Source organism: Gnatocerus cornutus, chromosome 2, assembly GCF_029298725.1.
Source record: "Gnatocerus cornutus isolate USDA-ARS CGAHR chromosome 2, icGnaCorn1.1, whole genome shotgun sequence".
In the NCBI taxonomy this organism is placed as follows: domain Eukaryota; kingdom Metazoa; phylum Arthropoda; class Insecta; order Coleoptera; family Tenebrionidae; genus Gnatocerus; species Gnatocerus cornutus.
This window is the reverse complement of record NC_142234.1, coordinates 2463704-2486209: the sequence shown is the minus strand read 5'-3', so window position 1 is coordinate 2486209 and position 22506 is coordinate 2463704. Positions and strand designations below refer to the sequence as shown.

General features: G+C 28.1%; 1 protein-coding gene across 1 annotated transcript; it reads right to left on the bottom strand.

The window, feature by feature from the left end:
- Nucleotides 1-934: 934 nt before the first annotated feature.
- On the bottom strand, nucleotides 935-22506 carry LOC148178140 (transcription factor Sox-9-like). The gene is made up of 3 exons (XM_088029549.1): nucleotides 22103-22506; nucleotides 17085-17231; nucleotides 935-1958 (listed from the first exon to the last, which is right to left on the bottom strand). Exons 1-3 carry the CDS (start codon nucleotides 22306-22308, stop codon nucleotides 1175-1177), a joined length of 1137 nt encoding a protein of 378 aa, XP_087885675.1. The 5' UTR covers nucleotides 22309-22506; the 3' UTR covers nucleotides 935-1174.

The window sequence follows — 22506 nt, the reverse complement described above, 5'->3', positions numbered from 1 at the left end:
ATGAGCGTATGCAAATTTTCAATTTTATCTTTAAAATTAAAGACGATTTTGGGGGTGGACACAAGTGTTGGCGGACCCTGTATTTCAAAATTTTGTTTATTCTTATTAATCTCGAATTTGTTTTTTTTTATAATTAAATTACTTATTATTTTGTTTTTTACTTAAGGTTTTTATTTATTTTTGTTTTTCTCGTATTTGCTTATTATTTTGTTGCTTTATTAAGAATTTGATTTATTTTTGTTTTTCACAATAAACTATGCTATATTGAGTTTTTTATTTATTATTTTTCAAAATCGATGTTTTCTCCGATGTAATTGTGCTCTTATAGAACCTATAGAAGCTAGTAATAGTCTTCTGGCTAGTCTTAAAAGTTATGTTAGCTACACAACTTTTGACAACGTTTAAATCATCAGCCGCCACTTAGCAATCACATTTTTTCTTACTTTACAATGGTTTATACTTCTTTGGCCGACAATAGTAGATTTTGTTATAAGGCAGAAAAGTGGTACTTTTTGTCCAGTAATGTAATTGCAGTAGCAAGAGGAAGCGAAAAATGAGTGAACGTAAATTGTACTATAAACATGGATGGCTATGCATGTAGTTGTCATTATTGACATTTACTTTATGAAATTAAAAGAAAAACGCGATGAAATGGCTTTCAATACTTCAAAACTTGAAGCAAAAAATGTATTTAGAACGTTATTATAACAGTCAACACATTGAAGATAAGAAACTTTCCACAGAAATACATTTAAAGCACTTAGGTTCTCTTTGTCCCCTTATTTAAATAAAATCCCCACATAATCCAACTTACCACATGGGAAAGAAAAATAGTGGTGGAATAGTTTTATTTACCATCATTGTACTGTTGCGAAAGATACGATTGGTTAAGAAAAATACGTTATGTGTAATAATATATTTATTCGAATATAAAGTGTTCTAGATAAAAAATAACTTTATTTTGTATTATAAAAATATTTAAGGCACTTTCTTCACTACACACTTAGAACAGTGTATATGTCAGAGCAACTTTTTTTTTTCTTTGGCTTCCATATTTACGCAGCTGTCTAAATTAGGTCTATTTTACTAACAGAATAATAAGTAAGTACAAATTAAAAATAGAAATACAATTATAAATAAGTGTCTTAACTAAAGAATATCACTTTGTCTTCAGTCATAGCATATAGTGTCCCCAAGGCTCAGCATTGTTTTCTGCGTTATAAGACGCCGAAGAGTTGGTAAACGTCCTCTGTGGTAAATATTGGTACGATGGTAAATACTGATGACCATTACTAGCGTAATAACCAGAAGACGGCATCCCAGATTGGTAACTGTACATCACCGACCCATTGGGTGCAACAAACCTCTCTGCTTTAACCACCGAACTTGGCTGCAGCTCATGGTACCGTCCAGAGGCAGCCTCATCGTACGCCTCCACTTGTGGATGCCCCACATTCTCAGTGCAAAGTCTCTTACTCTTATAATTATTATTACTCTCTTCATCTGCTGAATGCTTGATGTAATTCTGCGGGTAACTCTGATACGACTGATTGGAGTCCGAAGGTAAATACTGATCTAAATCACTACTGTCTAGGCAATCTTCAGGGATGTAAGCGTTGTCAATTTCCGAGAGTCTGTTGAAATCTAAATTGTGCGATTGTTCCAGACACGACCGCAGAGTTTGCGACTGAATTGCTGGACTGTGGGGTTGCGAAGAACACGTTGAAGGAGAGGTGGAACTGTGGCTTCTAGGGCTGCAGGGCGAGTCTTCTTGCTTCAAGGAACGGGAGAATGTGACGTTTTGACCATGCGGGAGTTGGAGCATTCCGTCGCCTGGTCCTTTGTTCTGTTTTCTTCGGCGAGGTTGGTATTTGTAGTCGGGGTGTTCGCGTTTGTGGATTTCACGAAGGCGCTCGGCTTCCTCGATGAAAGGTTTCTTGTCCACGTCGCTCAGCAGCCTGAAAGAAACGGACAGTTCTAAATATGTGTTGAAATAAATAGCTACAGTTTATCAGACGCGCTAGTGCGGTTATGGCTTTGACTTTTAAAACGTTAATTTTTAAAAATTCTCTTTTTCGGTCTAAATTTTTCTAAATCGACACTCTTAATAGGGCAGGCGAGAGTGATAATCTCCACAAATTTCGTTAAAATCGCATGAAAAATAAAGAAATTACAGGATTTAAAAAAAATGGTGGCATTTTCTTGGTCTTAAATTTATCTAAATTTTTGCAAATTAGTGGCATTACTAAAACAAACAAAAGAAACAACATGCATAAATTTCGCTCCTGTCGCAGTAAAAATAACGACATTTCAGTGTTGCAAAAAAAATTACATTTTCACTGTTGTCCAAATAAAAATTTCTAAATATTTTCCTTTATTGGTATAAATTTTTCTAAATCGGTACTATTAATAAGACAGTCAAGACTTATAATTATAAACTCCACAAATTTGGTTATAGTGACATTAAAAATGAAGAACTTACAGGTCGTTAAAAATTTTTGGTCAAAAAACAAACATTTTCCTTCGCTCCTCGAAATCAAAATTTCTAAAAATTTTCTTTTTCGGTCTAAATTTTTCTAAATTGATGCTCTTAATAAGGCAAACGAGAGCGATAATCTCCACAAATTTCGTTAAAATCACATAAAAAATAAAGAAATTACAGGACTTAAAAAAAAGGTGGTGGCATTTTTTTGGTTTTAAAACGAAAATTTGTAAAAATTCGACTTTTTGATCTAAATTTTTGCAAATTAGGGACATAACTAAAACAAACAAAAGAAACAACATGCATAAATTTCGTTCTTGTAGGACTAAAAATAACGAAATTTCAGTATTGAAAAAAATTGACATTTTCACTGTTGTCCAAATAAAAATTTCTAAATATTCTCCTTTTTGGTCTAAATTTTTCTAAATTGCTACTATTAATAAGACAGTCAAGACTTATAAACTCCACAAATTTGGTTATAATGGCATTAAAAATAAAGAATTAAAAAATTTTAGTAACTTTTTTTGGTCAAAAAACAAACATTTATTCGCTCCTTGAAATCAAAATTTCTAAAAATTCTCTTTTGCGGTCAAAATTTTCTAAATCGACGCTCTTAATAAGGCAAACGAGAGTGATAATCTCCACAAATTTCGTTAAAATCACATAAAAAATAAAGAAATTACAGGACTTAAAAAAAATTGGGGGCATTTTTTTAGTCTAACAAGAAAAATTTCTAAAAATTCGACTTTTTGTTCTAAATTTTTGCAAATTAGTGATATAACGAAAACAAACAAAAGAAACAACATGCATAAATTTCGTTCCTGTCGCACTAAAAATAACGAAATTGCAGTGTTCAAAAAATTGACATTTTCAGAGTTGTCCAAATAAAAATATCTAAATATTTTCCTTTTTTGGTCTAAATTTTTCTAAATCGGTACTCTTGATAAGAGAGTCAAGACTTATAAATTCCACAAATCTGGTTAGAGTGTCATTAAAAATGAAGAACTGACAGGGCGTTAAAAATTTTTGGTCACTTTTTTTGGTCAAAATACAAACATTTTTCCTCGCTCCTTGAAATCAAAATTTCTAAAAATTCTCGTTTTCGGTCTAAATTTTTCTAAATCGACGCTTTTAATAAGGCGGACGAGAGTGATAATTTCCACAAATTTTGTTAAAATCACATAAAAAATAAAGAAATTACAGGACTTAAAAAAAAGGTGGTGGCATTTTTTTGGTTTTAAAACGAAAATTTGTAAAAATTCGACTTTTTGATCTAAATTTTTGCAAATTAGGGACATAACTAAAACAAACAAAAGAAACAACATGCATAAATTTTGTTTTTGTAGGACTAAAAATAACGAAATTTCAGTATTGAAAAAAATTGACATTTTCACTGTTGTCCAAATAAAAATTTCTAAATATTCTTCTTTTTAGTCTAAATTTTTCTAAATTGGTACTATTAATAAGACAGTCAAGACTTATAAACTCCACAAATTTGGTTATAGTGGCATTAAAAATGAAGAACTTACAGGTCGTTAAAAATTTTTGGTCAAAAAACAAACATTTTCCTTCGCTCCTCGAAATCAAAATTTCTAAAAATTTTCTTTTTCGGTCTAAATTTTTCTAAATCGACGCTCTTAATAAGGCAGACGAGAGTGATAATCTCCACAAATTTCGTTAAAATCACATAAAAAATAAAGAAATTACAGGACTTAAAAAAAAGGTGGTGGCATTTTTTTGGTTTTAAAACGAAAATTTGTAAAAATTCGACTTTTTGATCTAAATTTTTGCAAATTAGGGACATAACTAAAACAAACAAAAGAAACAACATGCATAAATTTCGTTCTTGTAGGACTAAAAATAACGAAATTTCAGTATTGAAAAAAATTGACATTTTCACTGTTGTCCAAATAAAAATTTCTAAATATTCTCCTTTTTGGTCTAAATTTTTCTAAATTGCTACTATTAATAAGACAGTCAAGACTTATAAACTCCACAAATTTAGTTATAATGGCATTAAAAATAAATAATTAAAAAATTTTAGTAACTTTTTTTGGTCAAAAAACAAACATTTATTCGCTCCTTGAAATCAAAATTTCTAAAAATTCTCTTTTGCGGTCTAAATTTTCTAAATCGACGCTCTTAATAAGGCAAACGAGAGTGATAATCTCCACAAATTTCGTTAAAATCACATAAAAAATAAAGAAATTACAGGACTTAAAAAAAAAGATGGTGGCATTTTTTTGGTCTTAAAACGAAAATTTCTAAAAATTCGACTTTTTGATTTAAATTTTTGCAAATTAGTGATATTACTAAAACAAACTACAGAAACAACATGCCTAAATTTCGTTCCTGTCGCACTAAAAATAACGAAATTACAGTATTGAAAAAAATTGACATTTTCAGTTGTCCAAATAAAAATTTCTAAATATTCTCCTTTTTGGTCTAAATTTTTCTAAATTGCTACTATTAATAAGACAGTCAAGACTTATAAACTCCACAAATTTGGTTATAATGGCATTAAAAATAAAGAATTAAAAAATTTTAGTAACTTTTTTTGGTCAAAAAACAAACATTTATTCGCTCCTCGAAATCAAAATTTCTAAAAATTCTCTTTTGCGGTCTAAATTTTTCTAAATCGACGCTCTTAATAAGGCAGTCGAGAGTGATAATCTCCACAAATTTCGTCAAAATCGCATAAAAAATAAAGAAATTACAGTAGGGGAGAGGGGGGCATAGCGGGGCAACACTGCTGCTGCTCAAATCAAACTCCGTGAAAAAAGTCGAAAAGCATATTTTGATTGGTTGTCAGTTGACAGTCGACCATGTGTGTTTTATAAAACAAAATGTGAAATTCAGTGTTTTCGTTAAAAAATTCGCGAAGTTAAGGAGAAAGTTTTTTTAAATTTAGTCATACAAATGTAGTGGCTAAATATGATGAAACTACTCATTTATGTGCAATAAGCGTTGATGACTAAGTAAATTTAAAAATGTTACTTTTTCTAAGTAAATGCACAGTTATTCAAAAATTTGATTGTCCCATAGGGTACCCCACTTTACCCCTATATGCGGGGCAAATCCCATTTTTCAAAATAATTTTCAGTTGTTCAAATAAAAATTTTTTAAAAACATTTATTAGATGAAACCCAACCATTTGAACGTTATTATGTTTATGGGAGTTTGCGGTAAGGTGGCTGTAAACGATTTAAAAAGTCAAAGCCATAACCGCACTAGAGCGTTTGGTAAACTGTACTTCTACATTTTTTTACATTGTTCGCAGGATATCCGATTATCACGACTTATCAGAATTTACAAAACTTCTTACCCCTCTGTTTACTCACTCTCCCTTAATCTTAGCATTGTTAAACAAACTAGGGTTACCTATTATTTCACCTGGACAGGAAAGATACGAAAACCTCTGATAAATTTCTGCATCGATCCAGTCATGGTTGGTAATGATTGAACCCACATCGAGATGATCAACCGAATTAATATTCGTGGCACATTACGCAGCATCGGCGGCGACTTTGACTGCACCCCCCATGGAGTTTAGTTGCGCTGATTGCGCGCACACACGCCGTTTCTACGACACGCTCCACCCAGGGGTTTGTCGTCCGACGTGGAAGATTTCAACATTTCCCATTTGAAACTTGTCATGAGAACTTGGCGAATTCTTTCAATCAGGATGAGAGACGCTGAATTACACTGATTGTCTCAAAAAAATCCCAGTCATTTAACTTGTTTATCTTTTTCATGTGTTTGCAAATACGAAGTAAGCAAAGTTCCGAGAACTGCAAGACTGAATTTAATTTAATTATAGATCTGCAAGCATTAGGTTTCAATTATGTTTACTCCTTACTAGATGAATGTGGCAAATAAATAAATCGCATTCGTTGCAGAATCTGGCTGTAATTAAGAAAATTTTCCACGCTCTGCCGGCTGTTCTAATATTGCCCTATCGACGCAAACAAATACAGTTTTCGCGGAATTTTGAGACAAAGGATGATATAATTTCATTCATGAAGCACATAAGATAGTATGAATGAATTGTTATCGTAATAACTTTGAGGATATTGTAAGAGATAAGAAGAAAGTCAACTGAAGTCGATCATTGACCGTCAAACAGGACGCATCTGTTGTGGCCAGAATGAATTATATCTTGACCTTTATAGATACGAAAAGAAGTACTTCAGGAACAAAAAACATGTAAAAATCTAAATATAATCTAAATAAGACAGTTTGGAAAAATGATATTGAGATAAATTGTTACCAGGAAATGCCAATCGTTTTGTATTATTTATCAATCAAACGCTATTTCTTCAATTTTTAATGAAAATTATATGCTCACATATGATGACGATAGTTTTGCTTTGACTTTTTAATTAAAAACTCGTTTCCTTCTTGACGGCTGCTCAATGGGAATTTTTTGTTTTGAATGTTGAGTAACGAGAATACGTAATTATTTAATGAAGTGTGAATTTATTTTTAAATATTTGGTGAAGTATCCGCAACAGAATATGAAAATTTTCCACTAATACGTAATTTAATAAATAATAGCAAGCAGATTTTACAGAAAATGAATAAGGACTAAATTAAATAAATTTATTCCCAAACTCCAAATTTGGCCAATAATAATAAATAAAATTGAGTAATAAACTGTGTTTTTGATCATTTTTGTCAATACGAAGATTAGATCCAACAATTTTCTTCAAAGCTAATTATTAGCAACTGCAAAATATTATTAAATACACGACCAAAAAGTTTTTAACAAACGTAGAAATGGAAGATTTATAGAGGAACTATGAGTTTGAGGGCCATTTCATTATTTTTTTTATAAAATCGACAAAAATTTAACAAAACGTGAATTTTTTGTTTCTTTATCCTTTACATGTGTTTTACATTAAAAAAATCAAAATACCAATTTAGATGTTCTATGTAAAAAAGTATGTGACTTTTTTAACAGTTTTTTTTTTCGAAAATTTCTCAAATATCTCGGCAAAAACTGTGTCTACACAAACAAAGCTGTAATTGCCTTTTCAATGATGTATTATACAGGGTGATTTTTTAAAAACGGCAGGCGTTGTAGAATTTTAATTTATGAACGATTTCAAAAATTTTAAAAACAAATTAAATGGTTTTTAATTTACTATAAACTTAGTATCTTTTGGGCGATATTCAACTTTCTTATTTTAAATTGGCATATTTTTTTTCCATAATTTGGAAGATTTTAATTTTCTTGATTCAGAAATGTGTAATGCAAAAATATTTTTAAAAAAATTATTAAAAATGAAAAAAAATAGGCAATAAAAGTTAATAAAATCTAGGTGCGTGCTGTCAAATAACACAATACCATTATTCTAATGTCAAAAAGCAGCAAATAACAGAAATGACTGGCAATCTTTTTGAAATTATTGATAACAAAAGACAATAATAATTAGAAATCAGAAAAAACATCTACCTAATTTAATTAAAATACTGTTGAAACGCCATTCCGTTTTTTCCATTGCACAATTGACACCATGCATTTAGCTTTTATTAACTTTTATTGCCTATTTTTTTTAATTTTCATAATTTTTTTAAAAATATTTTTTTGTTAATTTAATTTAAGAATATGGAAATATTTCTCTAATACATAATTTAATAAGCAGATTTTATAGAAAATGAATAAGCACTCATTTTTTAGTTGTGAGAAAGTTATTTATGATCAAAAATATAATTTATTGCCAAACTCCAAATTTCGTCAATAATTATAAATAAAATTGTGTAATAAACTGTATTTTTGATAGTTTTTGTCAATAATTTCTTTGCAGTTAATTATTAGCAAATGCAAATTTAGATTTATTCAAAATTTATTTAAAATATTATTAAATGCACGACCAAAAAGTTTTTAACAATTGTTACTAATTTTTTGATGATGATTTTTCCTGGTGATTTTACAGAAATGCAAGATTTATTACATTATTTTTTTTATAAAATTTACAAAATTTAACAAAACGTGAATTTTTTCTTTGTCCTGTAACTTAAAAATGGCGCCTTAGAAAGTTCAACTTTGACGTTTAGACGTTTTACATTCTTACCAAATCAAAATACCAATTTAGATGTTTCATGTAAAAAAGTATGTGACGTTTTTTAACAACAGTTTTTTTTTCAAAAATTTTTCAAATACAAGGTGATATTTAAAAAACGGCAGGCGTTGTAGAATTTTTATTTATGAACCGATTTCAAAAATTTTAAAACAAATTAAATGGTTTTTAATTTACTATAAACTGATGATTTTAGAATTTTTCTAAATGTCTTATTATCTTTTGGGCGATATTCAACTTTCTTATTTAAAATTGGCATCCATATTTTTTTTCAGAAATGTGTAATATGTTCTACTTTTGCAAAAATATTTTTAAAAAAATTATCAAAAATGAAAAAAATTAGGCAATAAAAGTTAATAAAATCTAGGTGCGTGCTGTCAAATAACACAATACCATTATTGTAATTCAAAAAGCAGCAAATAACAGAAATGACTGGCAATCTTTTTGAAATTATTGATAACAAAAGACAATAATAATTAGAAATCAGAAAATACATCTACCTAATTTAATTAAAATACTGTTGAAACGATATCCCGTTTTTTCCATTGCACAATTGACACCATGCATTTAGCTTTTATTAACTTTTATTCCCTATTTTTTTTAATTTTCATAATTTTTTTAAAAATATTTTTTTGTTAAAAGTAGTAGATATTACACATTTCTGAATCAAGAAAATTAATATTTTCCAAATTATGCAAGAAAAAATATGGGTGCCAATTTAAAATAAGAAAGTTGAATATCGCCCAAAAGATACTAAGACATTTAGAAAAATTCCAAATTCATCAGTTTATAGTAAATTAAAAACCATTTAATTTGTTTTTTTAATTTTTAAAATCGGTTCATAAATAAAAATTCTACAACGCCTGCCGTTTTTTAAAAATCATCCTGTATCTCGGCAAAAATTGAAGCTACCGACAATGTCTACTGTTCATTGGAAAGCTTATTAATTGCCTTTTCCATGATGTATTGTACATTTCAAATGCGAAAAAAGTATGCAAAGTTTCTGATTTTCTTTGTTGCTAAGTAGAACTGAAAACAAAAGTGAAGTCTTTTTTTTGAAATATTTTTGAATCCTGACCTCTTAGAGCAAAATTCAAGAGGTAATTTATAAAATTCTACTTTATATGAAAATAAGCCAAAATTGGTGAAAAGACTGGTGAAATTTGAAAGATACCAAATTGACCAACATAATAAGTATCTGAAAAATTCGGTCGGAACAGTGAAAGAATCAAAAAATTCTAAGGCACAGCAAGAATGGCTAAAGATCCTAAAAAGTCTGAAAAATTCGTAAGGCAAAAATTTTGAAACCAAACATGCAGAAATCTGATGAAAAATCTAAAGAAGATATAAATGCAGGAATCTAAAAAAGAAAATAAAAAACATTTTTAAACATCTTTCAAGACTCATAAAACTATTGTGCTCAGAGAATATTATACAAGTGTTCCAAAATTGCCACAGCAAAATTACAGAAGGTAATAAAATGTGAACGTCTTGGCCCGATTTGAAAATGTGAATAAGAGAAATTATCAGTAATAATTTGTCAATTTTGAATTGAATTGAAGAGTGATAACCACTTCTAAAATTTCTAAAAATAATTCAGTTTAAGAAAAATGTAGATTCCAAATGAAAATTACATTTTTAACGGGTTACCAGTGCGTATAATTCAATATACTTGGCGCTCAGTTTTATCCACAAAATTCTGAGAATGTTACCAATTGAGGAGTTATTTTTCAAAACTCAATAAATCCAATTTTGACTGACATTGGGTTTGAGGTGAATTTGAGATTATTTTGGGTAAATCTAACAATGTATGTTTTTATTCAGTGAAAAACCTCTTGCTAAAACATTGTGTTACCCTTTTATGCCAAAATAGTTGAAGTAAATTTGAAAAAAATTGAACAAAATATTGTTTTTTTCAAACCCTTGAACATTTATGAAATGGATTTATTGAGTTTTAAAAATAACTCCTCAATTTTAGAACATCTATAGAAAAACTGAGTTTTTCAAAGATTAAAATTACAAATAATAGAATTAGAGAGTTTAACAGATTGCAAGTGCAAGAATTTATTGTAAAGAATTACAATTTGACTGCACGCTTCTGCATATTTTTTAACTCTAATTTGCAATCATAGGATGCATAAATATTATTATACAGGGTGATTCACATAACTTTATGCCGTATGATTTTTTTATTTAAAGTAGGCTTTAAAAAAATTTACGCCGAAGAAATTTAACAATACTTTGACATTTGACATTTGATTTATTTTATCTTATTTGCATCTTCGTATTGTCATTTTTATCAAAAAATTGAAGTAATGTCAAAAACAAAATTTCACTCAGACGTGACTTCTGTTTGTCTCTCTTTCATGGCCTACCCTAAATTGACCTAATTGCGTTTAATTATTCTAGAATTTGGACACCCTGACATTAATGTCAATAATTTGACTTTTTTATCAACTTTTAAAGTAAAGTTTGTTTGTGCATGTGTGTGCAGTTTTTTTGGATAGCTAAAATATATTTTGTGATTATTTGAATTTTATAAGAAATGGGTAAACCAACCAAAAGTTTGTTATTGCTTTCGAATCTAATTGCAAATGAACATCGTGTTACTAAAGAATGTTTTTTTTAAAGCACGAACACCGCATTCTCTCGCCATTTTATAACCAGCAATTTCGTCGATAATGATTTTCTGGTGATAAAATGAAAAAAGTTAGTTGTCTAATTGACACAGGCCTTTCTACTTGTTTTTAGTCTTCTTACTATTAATTCTTTGATTTGCGAGACGTTTTTAACAAAAAAACTGCGTAACTTTCAGAAATATCACTAGTTTGACATTTGTTTTGTAACTTAACAATGTCCCTAGGCGACGTTGCTGCTTGCTGCGGTGTTACAGTCGGTTTGGGTTGCAAATGTCTATACTTTAACAGTTATTTATTTCTTCATTTAAATTTGGAAATTTTAAGATGACAAGGTTGGTATCATTGTTCCCCCAGAAATTGACATTTGTCAATTTTGACATTACGTAATTAATTAGAGCAAGATGTTCTAAAGGCGGTTTGACACGATCACATTTTTTCTCAAAATTTTATTCGTAAAAATTCGTAAAGCATCCTTTATGAATTTCATCATTTCTGTCAGTTTTGATTCATTGGAATTTGCACGTCAAATTGACAGTTATGCATACTCTAATTTATACTCAAATTTTCAAAATGTCAATAAAATGATTTGGACACAACTGTATCACTTGTGAGCTTCAAGCTCAATTTCACCTGAATGCAATAAACTTTACCTTCGGTCACTTATTGAAAATCAATTGAAAATAAATTAAATGATTTTTAAAATGTCAAATTTCTGCCATTTTTTTACGATATACGTGATTTTTTTCATGGCCAACTCCGAAGACATTTTTATTGGATCACACGTTATCTAGTAGAGGGTTTTTCTCTTTTTTCCAAAGTTTAAATTATTTTAAATAACAAGTGACTCACATTTAAATCATAAATTAACCCAAATTTAGCAACTTCTATGGACTATTTAACCTTAAAAAAACTTCCACAAATTTTGTTCTTGTGACACCAAAAATGTCGAAATTAAAGCGCGTTCAAGTCTTTTTTGTAATTTTTTTTAGCTACTCGAAGTAAAAATTTCTACAAATTCTCCTTTTCGCTCTAAATTTTTGTAAATCGACAATGTAAATAAGACAGTCAAGAGTGATAATCTCCACAAATTTCGTTAAAATCACATAACAAATAAAGAAATTGCAGGATCTTAAAAAAAATTGGTGGCATTTGTTAGTCTTAAAACGAAAATTTCTAAAAATTCGACTTTTTGATCTAAATTTTTCTAAATTGTTACTATTAATAAGACAGTCAAGACTTATAAACTCCACAAATTTGGTTATAATGGCATTAAAAATGAAGAATTAAAAAATTTTAGTAACTTTTTTTGGTCAAAAAGTAAACATTTTTTTTCGCTCCTCGAAATCAAAATTTGTAAAAATTCTCTTATTCGGTCTAAATTTTTCTAAATCGACACACTTAATAAGGCAGTTGAGAGTGATAATCCCCACAAATTTCGTTAAAATCACATAAAAAATAAAAAATTACAGGATCTAAAAAAAAATTGGTGGCATTTTTTTGGACTTAAAACAAAAATTTTTAAAAATTCGACTTTTTGATCTAAATTTTTGCAAATTAGCGATATAACTAAAACAAATAAAAGAAACAACATGCATAAATTTCGTTCCTGTCGCAATAAAAATAACGAAATTACAGTGTTGAAAAAATTGACAGTTTCATTGATGTCCAAATAAAAATTTCTAAACATTCTTTTTTTTGGTCTAATTTTTTTTAGAATTGATTGATTTTGATTTAGATCGGTACTCTTAATAATACAGTCAAGACTTATAGACTCCACAAAATTGGTTATAGTGGCATTAAAAATGAAGAACTTACAGGGCGTTAAAAATTTTTGGTCAAAAAACAAACATTTTTCTTCGCTTCTCGAAATCAAAATTTCTAATAATTCTCTTTTTCGGTATAAATTTTTCTAAATCGACGCTCTTAATGAGGCAGTCGAGATGATAATCTCCACAAATTTCGTTAAAATCACATAAAAAAATAAGAAATTACAGGACTTAAAAAAAAATTGGTGGCATTTTTTTGATCTTACAACAAAAATTTCTAAAAATTCGACTTTTTGATCTACATTTTTGCAAATTAGTGATATAACTAAAACAAACAAAAGAAACAACATGCATAAATTTCGTTCCTGTCGCACTAAAAATAACGACATTTCAGTGTTGCAAAAAAAATTACATTTTCACTGTTGTCCAAATAAAAATTTCTAATATTCCTTTTTTGGTCTAAATTTTTCTAAATAGGTACTATTAATAAGACAGTCAAGACTTATAAACTCCACAAATTTGGTTATAGTGGCATTAAAAATGAAGAACTTACAGGTCGTTAAAAATTTTTGGTCAAAAAACAAACATTTTCCTTCGCTCCTCGAAATCAAAATTTCTAAAAATTTTCTTTTTCGGTCTACATTTTTCTAAATCGACGCTCTTAATAAGGCAGTCGGGAGTGCTAATCTCCACAAATTTCGTTAAAATCGTATAAAAAATAAAGAAATTACAGGATTAAAAAAAAAATTGGTGTCATTTTTTTGGTCTTAAAACGAAAATTTGTAAAAATTCGATTTTTTTGATTTTTTTATCACTGTATTGACAAATTATAATTTATTTTAAAGAAAATAAAAAATAACAAACAAATAGACGTAATTTTTTCAAAAATGGCGGTATTTTTTAAGTTTTTCGCCGATGTGTAAAAGTGTCGCGTGTTAGATTCCATACTTATGGCTAATGGCTATCCGTAAAACATATTGTTATAAATATATTAGTTTTAATAACACAAAAAAATAGCAGCTAAAATTGATAAAAACAACAAAATTTTCATCCATTTTGTTAAATATTTTTGCAAAATTGATAGTTTTGATGATTAAATGCTTAAAACATGTTTAAACTAGTATTTTTAAGCGGAAAATAAGATCAAATGAAGAGTTGCTGCACTGTGAATAGCCGCATTTCCCATTTTTTGTTCCTTTTTTCAAAAATAGCCACCTTGTAATTTTTGCAACTTTTTAGAGATAAAATTCTGACTTGGCAACGCTGCAATAGGATATTTTTCACCAATTTTAACGAAATTTCTAATGATATTTTTTCCATAACACTTAATGAAACATAAAAATCCCCCATTCGTCACCATAAATCGTTACCAAACAAATAGCACTGATACGAAAAGATAAAGTTTAACGGTTATTATTAATTTATTGATAATAAAACGATTTTTTAAATAAACACGAATTTATTTTGTTCACACTTTACTCGTCGCCGATTAAATCAAATTAAAATTTTAATGTCAAGGAATGAAACGATTAGATAATAACTGCAATCGTGCCAACCGAACTAAAAAATCCCCACAAGACATTTTAGTCCAGTGTCAAAGCTTCAAAAAAGGTAAAAAGTGCAAAAAAATCGTAGTAGAATGAAACCTATTGGAAAATGTTGAGAATATTACAAAAATGAAAGGAAAAATAAATTACGGTCGATTCGAGGTCGGGAAGTGGGAGAGGGTGGGTTTTTAAGGGTTAAAATCGGTTTATCTCGATTTCCGGCAAAACTGCAAGTCTTATGGAAAAAAGTTAAATGGCAAAGTTGTAGGTAATAAAAAGATCTACAACTTTTGTATTTACACTTTTTTCTCATAACTTCAAAATTCACATGAAAAACTCAAAAAACCACGAAAAAAACTTGAATCAAAAAATTATTTTTTATCATTATGTACAATTTTGAGCTATTTATTAATATTAACACTGTAATTACTTATTTAGCGTATGATTCTATGTTACATTGATAAACAAAAAAATTTTCAATCCATCAAACATTAAGATTGCAAAATAAAACATGGAAAAATGGTTGTTAAAAATATTCAAGATAGGATTTAAAGGGAATTTTATCTAAAAAATGAGGATGTTATAATTTTTTTTTCAGTAAAGAAGCTGGTTTATTACAGTTTTATTATATTTTTGTCATAAAAAAAATCTCATACTATATAAATGTTCTTCGAAATATTTTTTAGTTCAATAATTTCTGTCTCTTTGATGGTATTCCTTCGTCGTTTTCCGGTTCTAGCAATTAAATTTCGGGAGGTTTTTAATCTAGACTTATTTATTAATTGTGCCAAATTACAAAATTATCGATCAAAAGAAACACATTTCGAAATTTTTTAAATTGATGATGGCACTAGAAATTTTTGAAAAAATATGTTAATGCTTGTAACTCTAACAATTTTAATGCCAAAGCAATCAAATTTGGCAAAGTTACTAACATGGACTTAGTTACTAACCAGACGAAACTTTAAGGTTATGCAGCAAAAGATACTGAATTTGAAATTTTTTTATAATTTTTTTGAATGGACCAAAAACTGTAAAAATTATTTATTAGTGGTTTTATCTCGGTCAGTTTTAACACCAAACAATAAAATTTGAGGAAGTTACTAATTTAGACTTATTTATTAACTGTGCTAAATTGCAAAAATATAAACCAAGAAAGTCAAATTTTGGAATTTTTTATTTTGAAAAAGAACCAACAACTTTTGGAAAAAATATATGGGTCTATTTTAATGACAAAACAATGAAATTTAGCAAGGCTATTATTTCAGATTTAATTACTAAGTATGCCAAATTTCAAAATTATACATCAAAAGGTACTAATTTTGGAAAATTTAATTTTTTGATTGAACCGAAATCTGAAAGAATTGTCTAATAAGGGCTGCATCTCTAACAATTTTAATGCCGAAGCAATCAAATTTGGCAAAATTACTACTTTGAACTTAATTACTAAGTCTGCTAAATTTCAAAATTCTACAGCAAAACGTACTAATTTTGGCAAATTTAATTTTTTTTTATTAAAACGTTAACTGTTTAAATTATATATGTATTAAGGGCCGTATTTTTAACAAACATGAAAATTGAGGAGATTACTAATTTAGACGTACAGTAATTAATATACAATTAACTGCGAAAAAAAATGCTATTTCAGATCAAAAATGTCAAATTTTTAATTTTTTTATTTTGGGAATAAACTATAAACTTTTGGAAAAAATATGTTAAAACTGTAACGCTGTTAATTTAAATGCCAGAGCAATCAAATTGTAGATGTTTTATCAAATATACACATTATTAACTTAGTTGTTTGTTGATTATAGTAGTATCTTTTGATTGAAAATTTTTTTGTTAATCAATGTAACTTAGAATCATACGCTAAATGAGTAATTACAGAGTTAATATTAATAAATAGCTAAAAATTGTACATAATGATAGAAAAATAATTTTTCGATTCGAGTTTTTTCGTTTTTTAAATTTTTTGAAAATATTTTCCATAGTGACGTATATTTTTTATTACACAATCAGAAAGTAGAGATTTAAACGAATAAAAAGCCCACCAACTTTTTTAAAAAAGCTGATATTTTGACGCGTGAATTTTCGATTGAAAATTAGGGTGCTTTTTCGGTATTAAATAAAAATAAGGAGAAAAAATGAATTTTTCAAATCCAAAAAATTCTTGTGTATTTGGTATATACAAAGGTAAGTTCTCACCAAATTTCATAAAAAAAAAATTGTAAAAGATAAAAATAAAAAACCAAAAACGTGGTTTTTTGAGTTTTTCATGTGAATTTTGAGGTTATGAAAAAAAAGTGTAAATACAAAAGTTGTAGATTTTCCATAAGACTTGCAGTTTTGCCGGAAATCGAGATAAACCGATTTTAACCCTTAAAAACCCACCCTCTCCCAGTTCCCGATCTCGAATCGACCGTAATTTATTTTTCCTTTCATTTTTGTAATATTCTCAATATTTTCCAATAGGTTTCATTCTACTACGATTTTTCTTGGTTTCAAAAATTATCGACCCTGGTCTATTTGGCGACATTTAGTAAATAAAATTCCACATTGCCACCCACCTCCATAACTTGCCAAGAGTTTTGGACAGTTCAGCGTTGTGTAGTTGTGGATACTGATCAGCCAATTTTCTTCTGGCGGCTTGGGCCCAAACCATGAAAGCGTTCATGGGTCTTTTCACGTGCAATTTCCTTTTGTCCGATGCAGCTCTGAAAATGAGAGAAATAATTAAGAAATGCGAAATTGGAAAACGCGCAATATTGACTTTTTAACCAACGCCCTAAACAATGAAGACTTCACACTTTAATTATGAAACTCTGCTAAGTATTTAAGACACTTAGTTTAAACTCACTAATATATTTAGAAGACATCAGAGCGCAGCTAAATTGCGCCAAATTCTTGAAACAAAACCTTGTTTACTTTTTGAATCATGTAAGTGCAGCACTAATTAAAACACAGTTACTGTTAATTTACGTTTTTAAAAGTTTGCGGTATATAGGTGTCCACTTAACTACAATTTCATTAAATTTTACGACTGCTCTCTTTGAGTGCTAATTTACACCTCAACTCCATAAGTTAACTTTGTAATTTTATGCGTCAATAAAATTCATTTTACTTTTCATTTCAGTATTAATTAAAACATTGAAACGAATTTATTTTTCTCACAAAGTCTCGCAATATACTTTAAAAAAGATAAAAGGTACCGTCGGTTAAGGCTCATTAACAGCTGTACCTTAATTAACCGCTTTAAAATCTTTTTGTTTGCGGCGGAACTTTCAAACACTTTTAAAGCTTATTAGTGTTGCCACGAAATTGCAGACGACTGAAGAATGTCCACTTTTTGAACTCGAGCTGGTGAATCTACATAATTACTAGGAAAAACGAAATAATCTCAGGTAACAGTTTATCGCGAAGTATTTAGGCTAGTGAGTAAACAGTTGATGTGAAATATAAACATTCTATTTCCTTTTCGAATTGTATTATAAAAGTTTTACCTGACTTTCGTTAATTATTATTTATTTAGTACTCGGCGGTAAATTCTTCATAAATATTTACCTAATCTAACTGTTTCAAATATTCTTATTATAAATTTTCTCAAAATAACAAAAAAAAATTGAACAACTATTTATGGTATAAGAGAATAAAGACAAACTAATTTTTGTGGCAACGAAATTTCAATGCTATTGCGAATTTTATTTTTTTATTTCTTTATTAAGATTGATTATATAAAATTACCACATTATTAGAAGGAATTGGACAAGAAAATATCGTCGACTGTTTCGAAAACGACGCGATATTCACTTTATTGTACTTGTACAATAAAAATTTTTACCTGCCGCAAGTTTCAAATTTTTTTTGACGTTTTATGTTTTGACGAAACAGAACAAGCAGCGTCAAACTTTAAAAATTCGCTTATCATTTATTGTTTCGAAAATTGCTTTTTAAAAATGCTGCAGGGGAATTTACAGTTTACCAATTTTATGTCATTCTTATGTCACTTATGTTTAGTGAACGAATAATATTTAACATCTTAAATAAAAAATTCGTGTATTTCTCGCTTTGCTCGCTCGGCTCGCAATCTCAGATTGGTTCGCTAAAGAATGATTTTACTGACTTGGTACATAAATCACCATTAATTTTGAAAAGTTGGAATTTATCAATCGAGGCAGCTAAAGGTGGCAGCCATGTGCGCCTGCATTCTTAATTTGGATTTTAATAAACGTTGCTAAAATGTGTCAATTGGCATTCCTACTTTTTAATATTTTGAAGTAAAATTCTGATAATTTAAATTTTTTCGCAAAGACATTTGGAGAAGTTACAAATTTTGACTTGGCCAACCATAAAATTAGACAGCAGGATTAGGCAGGACTAATTTTAGAAAGTTTTATTTGGGGTTAAATTCAAAATTTTTAATTTTTTTTTATTTCTTAGATTTTCAGAATTGCTGCAATTATAGTTAGTTTTAATTATTTGTACCAAATTACTTATTGAACAGAAATTAAATAAAATAAAAATTTCCAATAATTTTTACCAAAAGTTGAGATTCTGAAGTCTAGAGCAATAAAATTTGGGAAACTTACTACATATGTATTTTGGCCTTATATTAATTATTGGGCTAAATTAGAAAATTGTACAAAAGATGAGATAAATTTAATAATTAATTGGGATGGGACTTCTTTTTGTGGGTAGATAATTAGCACGATGCTATAATATTTTAATCACTTGCTTTATAATTAATTAATTAAGTGAGAGTTTTAAATTTGAGATAATATTTTGATTTAAATCAATAAAATACAACAATTTCGCATAAAAATTAGCCCAAAACTATTTCGTTTGAAAAATGTGTTTTTTTTTTTATTTTAAGGTAAGAAAAGGAAAATTGCATTTTCTTTGTAATTTCTCAGTTATTCAGATTATTTTTCCGAATTTCATTATTTTCTATTTGAACTTAGCTGTTTCGTTGGGAATTTTCTCATTCTTTCACTGTTTTGAATAATTGTATGAACAATTTTTCTTTCTTTTTTCTTTTATTTTCATTTTTCTCTAAGTATGTACAATTATTGTAGTCTTAATTCCTCAGTTCTTTAATCAGTTTTTCATCTTCTTAAATATTCATTTTGTTCTCTAATTTTTCCATTTAATTAATTTAATTAAGCGAGGGTTTTAAATTTGAGATAACATTTTGTTTTAAATCAATAAAATACAACAATTTCGCACAAAAATTAGCTCAAAATTACTTCGTTTGAAAAATGACCATTTTTTTTATTTTAAGGAAGAGAAGGAAAACTGCATTTTCTTTCTAATTTCTCGGTTATTCAGTTTATTTCTTCGAATTTCATTATTTTTGATCTAAACTTGGCTGTTTCATTGGGAATTTCCTCAATCTTTCACTGTTTTGTATTTTAAGTTTTATTAATAACAATTTTTCTATCTTTTTTCGTTTATTTTCATTTTTCTATAAGTATGAACAATTATTGTAAACTCTTAATTTCACAGTTCTTAAATCAGTTTTTCATCTTCTTATCTATTCATTTTGTTCTCTAATTTTCCCATTTAATTAATTTAATTAAGCGAGGGTTTTAAATTTGAGATAATATTTTGTTTTAAATGAATAAAATACAACAATTTCGCACAAAAATAAACTTAAAACTACTTCGTTTGAAAAATGTGGATTTTTGTTTTATTTTAAGGTAAGAAAAGGAAAACTGCATTTTCTTTGTAATTTTTCAGTTATTCAGTTTATTTTCCGAATTTCATTATTTTTTATTTGAACTTAGCTGTTTCATTGGAAATTTTCTCGTTCTTTCACTGTTTTGAATAACTGTATGAGAAACAATTTCTCTTTCTTTTTTCTTTTATTTTCATTTTTCTCTAAGTATGTAGAATTATTGTAAAGTCATAATTTCTCAGTTCTTTAATCAGTTTTTCACCTTCTTATCTATTCATTTTGTTCTCTAATTTTTCCATTTAATTAATTTAATTAAGCAAGGGTTTCAAAGTTGAGATAACATTTTGTTTTAAATGAATAAAATACAACAATTTCGCATAAAAATGAGCTCAAAACTACTTCGATTGAAAAATGTGGATTTTTTTTTATTTTAGGGTAAGAAAAAAAAACTGCATTTTCTTTGTAATTTCTCAGTTATTCAGATTATTTTTCCGAATTTCATTATTTTCTATTTGAACTTAGCTGTTTCGTTGGGAATTTTCTCATTCTTTCACTGTTTTGAATAATTGTATGAACAATTTTTCTTTCTTTTTTCTTTTATTTTCATTTTTCTCTAAGTATGTACAATTATTGTAAAGTCTTAATTCCTCAGTTCTTTAATCAGTTTTTCATCTTCTTATCTATTCATTTTGTTCTCTAACTTTTCCATTTAATTAATTTAATTAAGCGAGGGTTTTAAATTTGAGATAATATTTTGTTTTAAATCAATAAAATACAACAATTTCACATAAAAATTAGCTCAAAATTAATTCATTTGTAAAATGTGGAATTTTTTTTATTTTAAGCAATAAAATTTAGGAAACTTACTACATATGTATTTTGGTCTTATATTAATTATTGTGCTAAATTGTAAAATGAGATAAATTTTCAATAATTAATTAATAATAATTATGTATCATATTTAGATCATACAAAAAAAATCCATTATTTTTTTAACTCAAATTTGAAATTTACAGTATTTAATTATTTTTGTCTTACAGCAACAAAATGTAATGTAATTACTGTCTTTGACTTTCAAACTTATAGAACAGAAGGGATAAATGTTTAAAATTTGCAATTTTTTTTGTCCAAAAATTTTCAATATTTTGAGCTAAAATTTGTAATTCTGATCATTTTAATTCTAGAGCAATGAAATTTCAGAATTACTGTTTTTGACTTGTTTAAAATAGAAAATTCTAGAGCAGATAAGACGAATTTTAGAAATTTTTCATTTAACTTAAATTCGGAAATTTTAATATTTTTACTTTTTGTAATTTAACAACTTAGCAGTCTTGAGCTAAAAACGTATATCTTCAAACTTTTTTCACATTTCGGGCAAAACAATACTTAATAAGGTCTCTAAACTTAAGGTTAGAAGAAAGATAAACATAAAAATATTTCTAAAAATCTGAACTCTATAAAGTCTAATACTGTGTAAAATACGTTTAATAAAAATCTCTCAAATTATTTGATGCAACATTTTGATCGATTGTGCATATTTCTAAATTAAAACTTCAAAAAAAAATCTCAAATTATAGCTAATTAGCACATAAAAAATATTTTATTCGTAATACCTAATTAAGTAATTTAAAAAATCCATCAGAAGTAATTAAAAATAGTATCGATCCGTCGTCAGTCATAAAAAGATAACAAATTTTTGTAACGGTTTTTATTTATCGACAATAAATTGGGGAGACCATAATAATCTATCAAGTAAATAAAAGTCCCTGCTTTATTGGTTTTAAAAATTTAAATTTTGATAAAGCCGCATTAAAAAATAAACAGATTTGTTTAGATTGCCAATCACCTAATTTCCTGTTTGCTTATTTAACCACCGATTTAAACCATTAATTTAATTAAATTTTCACTTACTTGGAGGCAATGGGCACCAAAGTCCAATCGTAACCTTGCAAAACCTTAGTAACCGCGTCATTAATTTCACTTTTATCAATTTGTTGTGAACTCGCAGCCCCAACGTTATCCTGTAGCACCGAAGCAGCAGCCGCCGCGACGCTGGTCGCCGTCGTCGCATTAATCGCAACGTTTGACGTCCGCGGCAGGGAATTTGTCGATAACATTGCAGAGTTCGAGATCAATCACTGATACACACGAGATATTTATGAATGAAAGTCAAGCACCTGACGACAAACAATTATAAAACAATAAAGTCCTGTTCAGATTGCATGCACTGACACCTTCTGCTAGGACACAAATCAAAGAGTGCTTTGAAAACCTCCGAGCTGTTTCTTTAAACCGCACACTTGGAGATTCGAATC

Excerpts from the sequence above, each read along its gene's own strand:
- LOC148178140 (XM_088029549.1), bottom strand. The coding sequence starts at position 22,308 with ATGTTATCGACAAATTCCCTGCCGCGGACGTCAAACGTTGCGATTAAT. Across the intron at positions 17,232-22,102 it reads TTGGTGCCCATTGCCTCCAA|AGCTGCATCGGACAAAAGGA; the intron begins GTAAGTGAAAAT and ends TCTCATTTTCAG. Across the intron at positions 1,959-17,084 it reads ACTCTTGGCAAGTTATGGAG|GCTGCTGAGCGACGTGGACA; the intron begins GTGGGTGGCAAT and ends CGTTTCTTTCAG.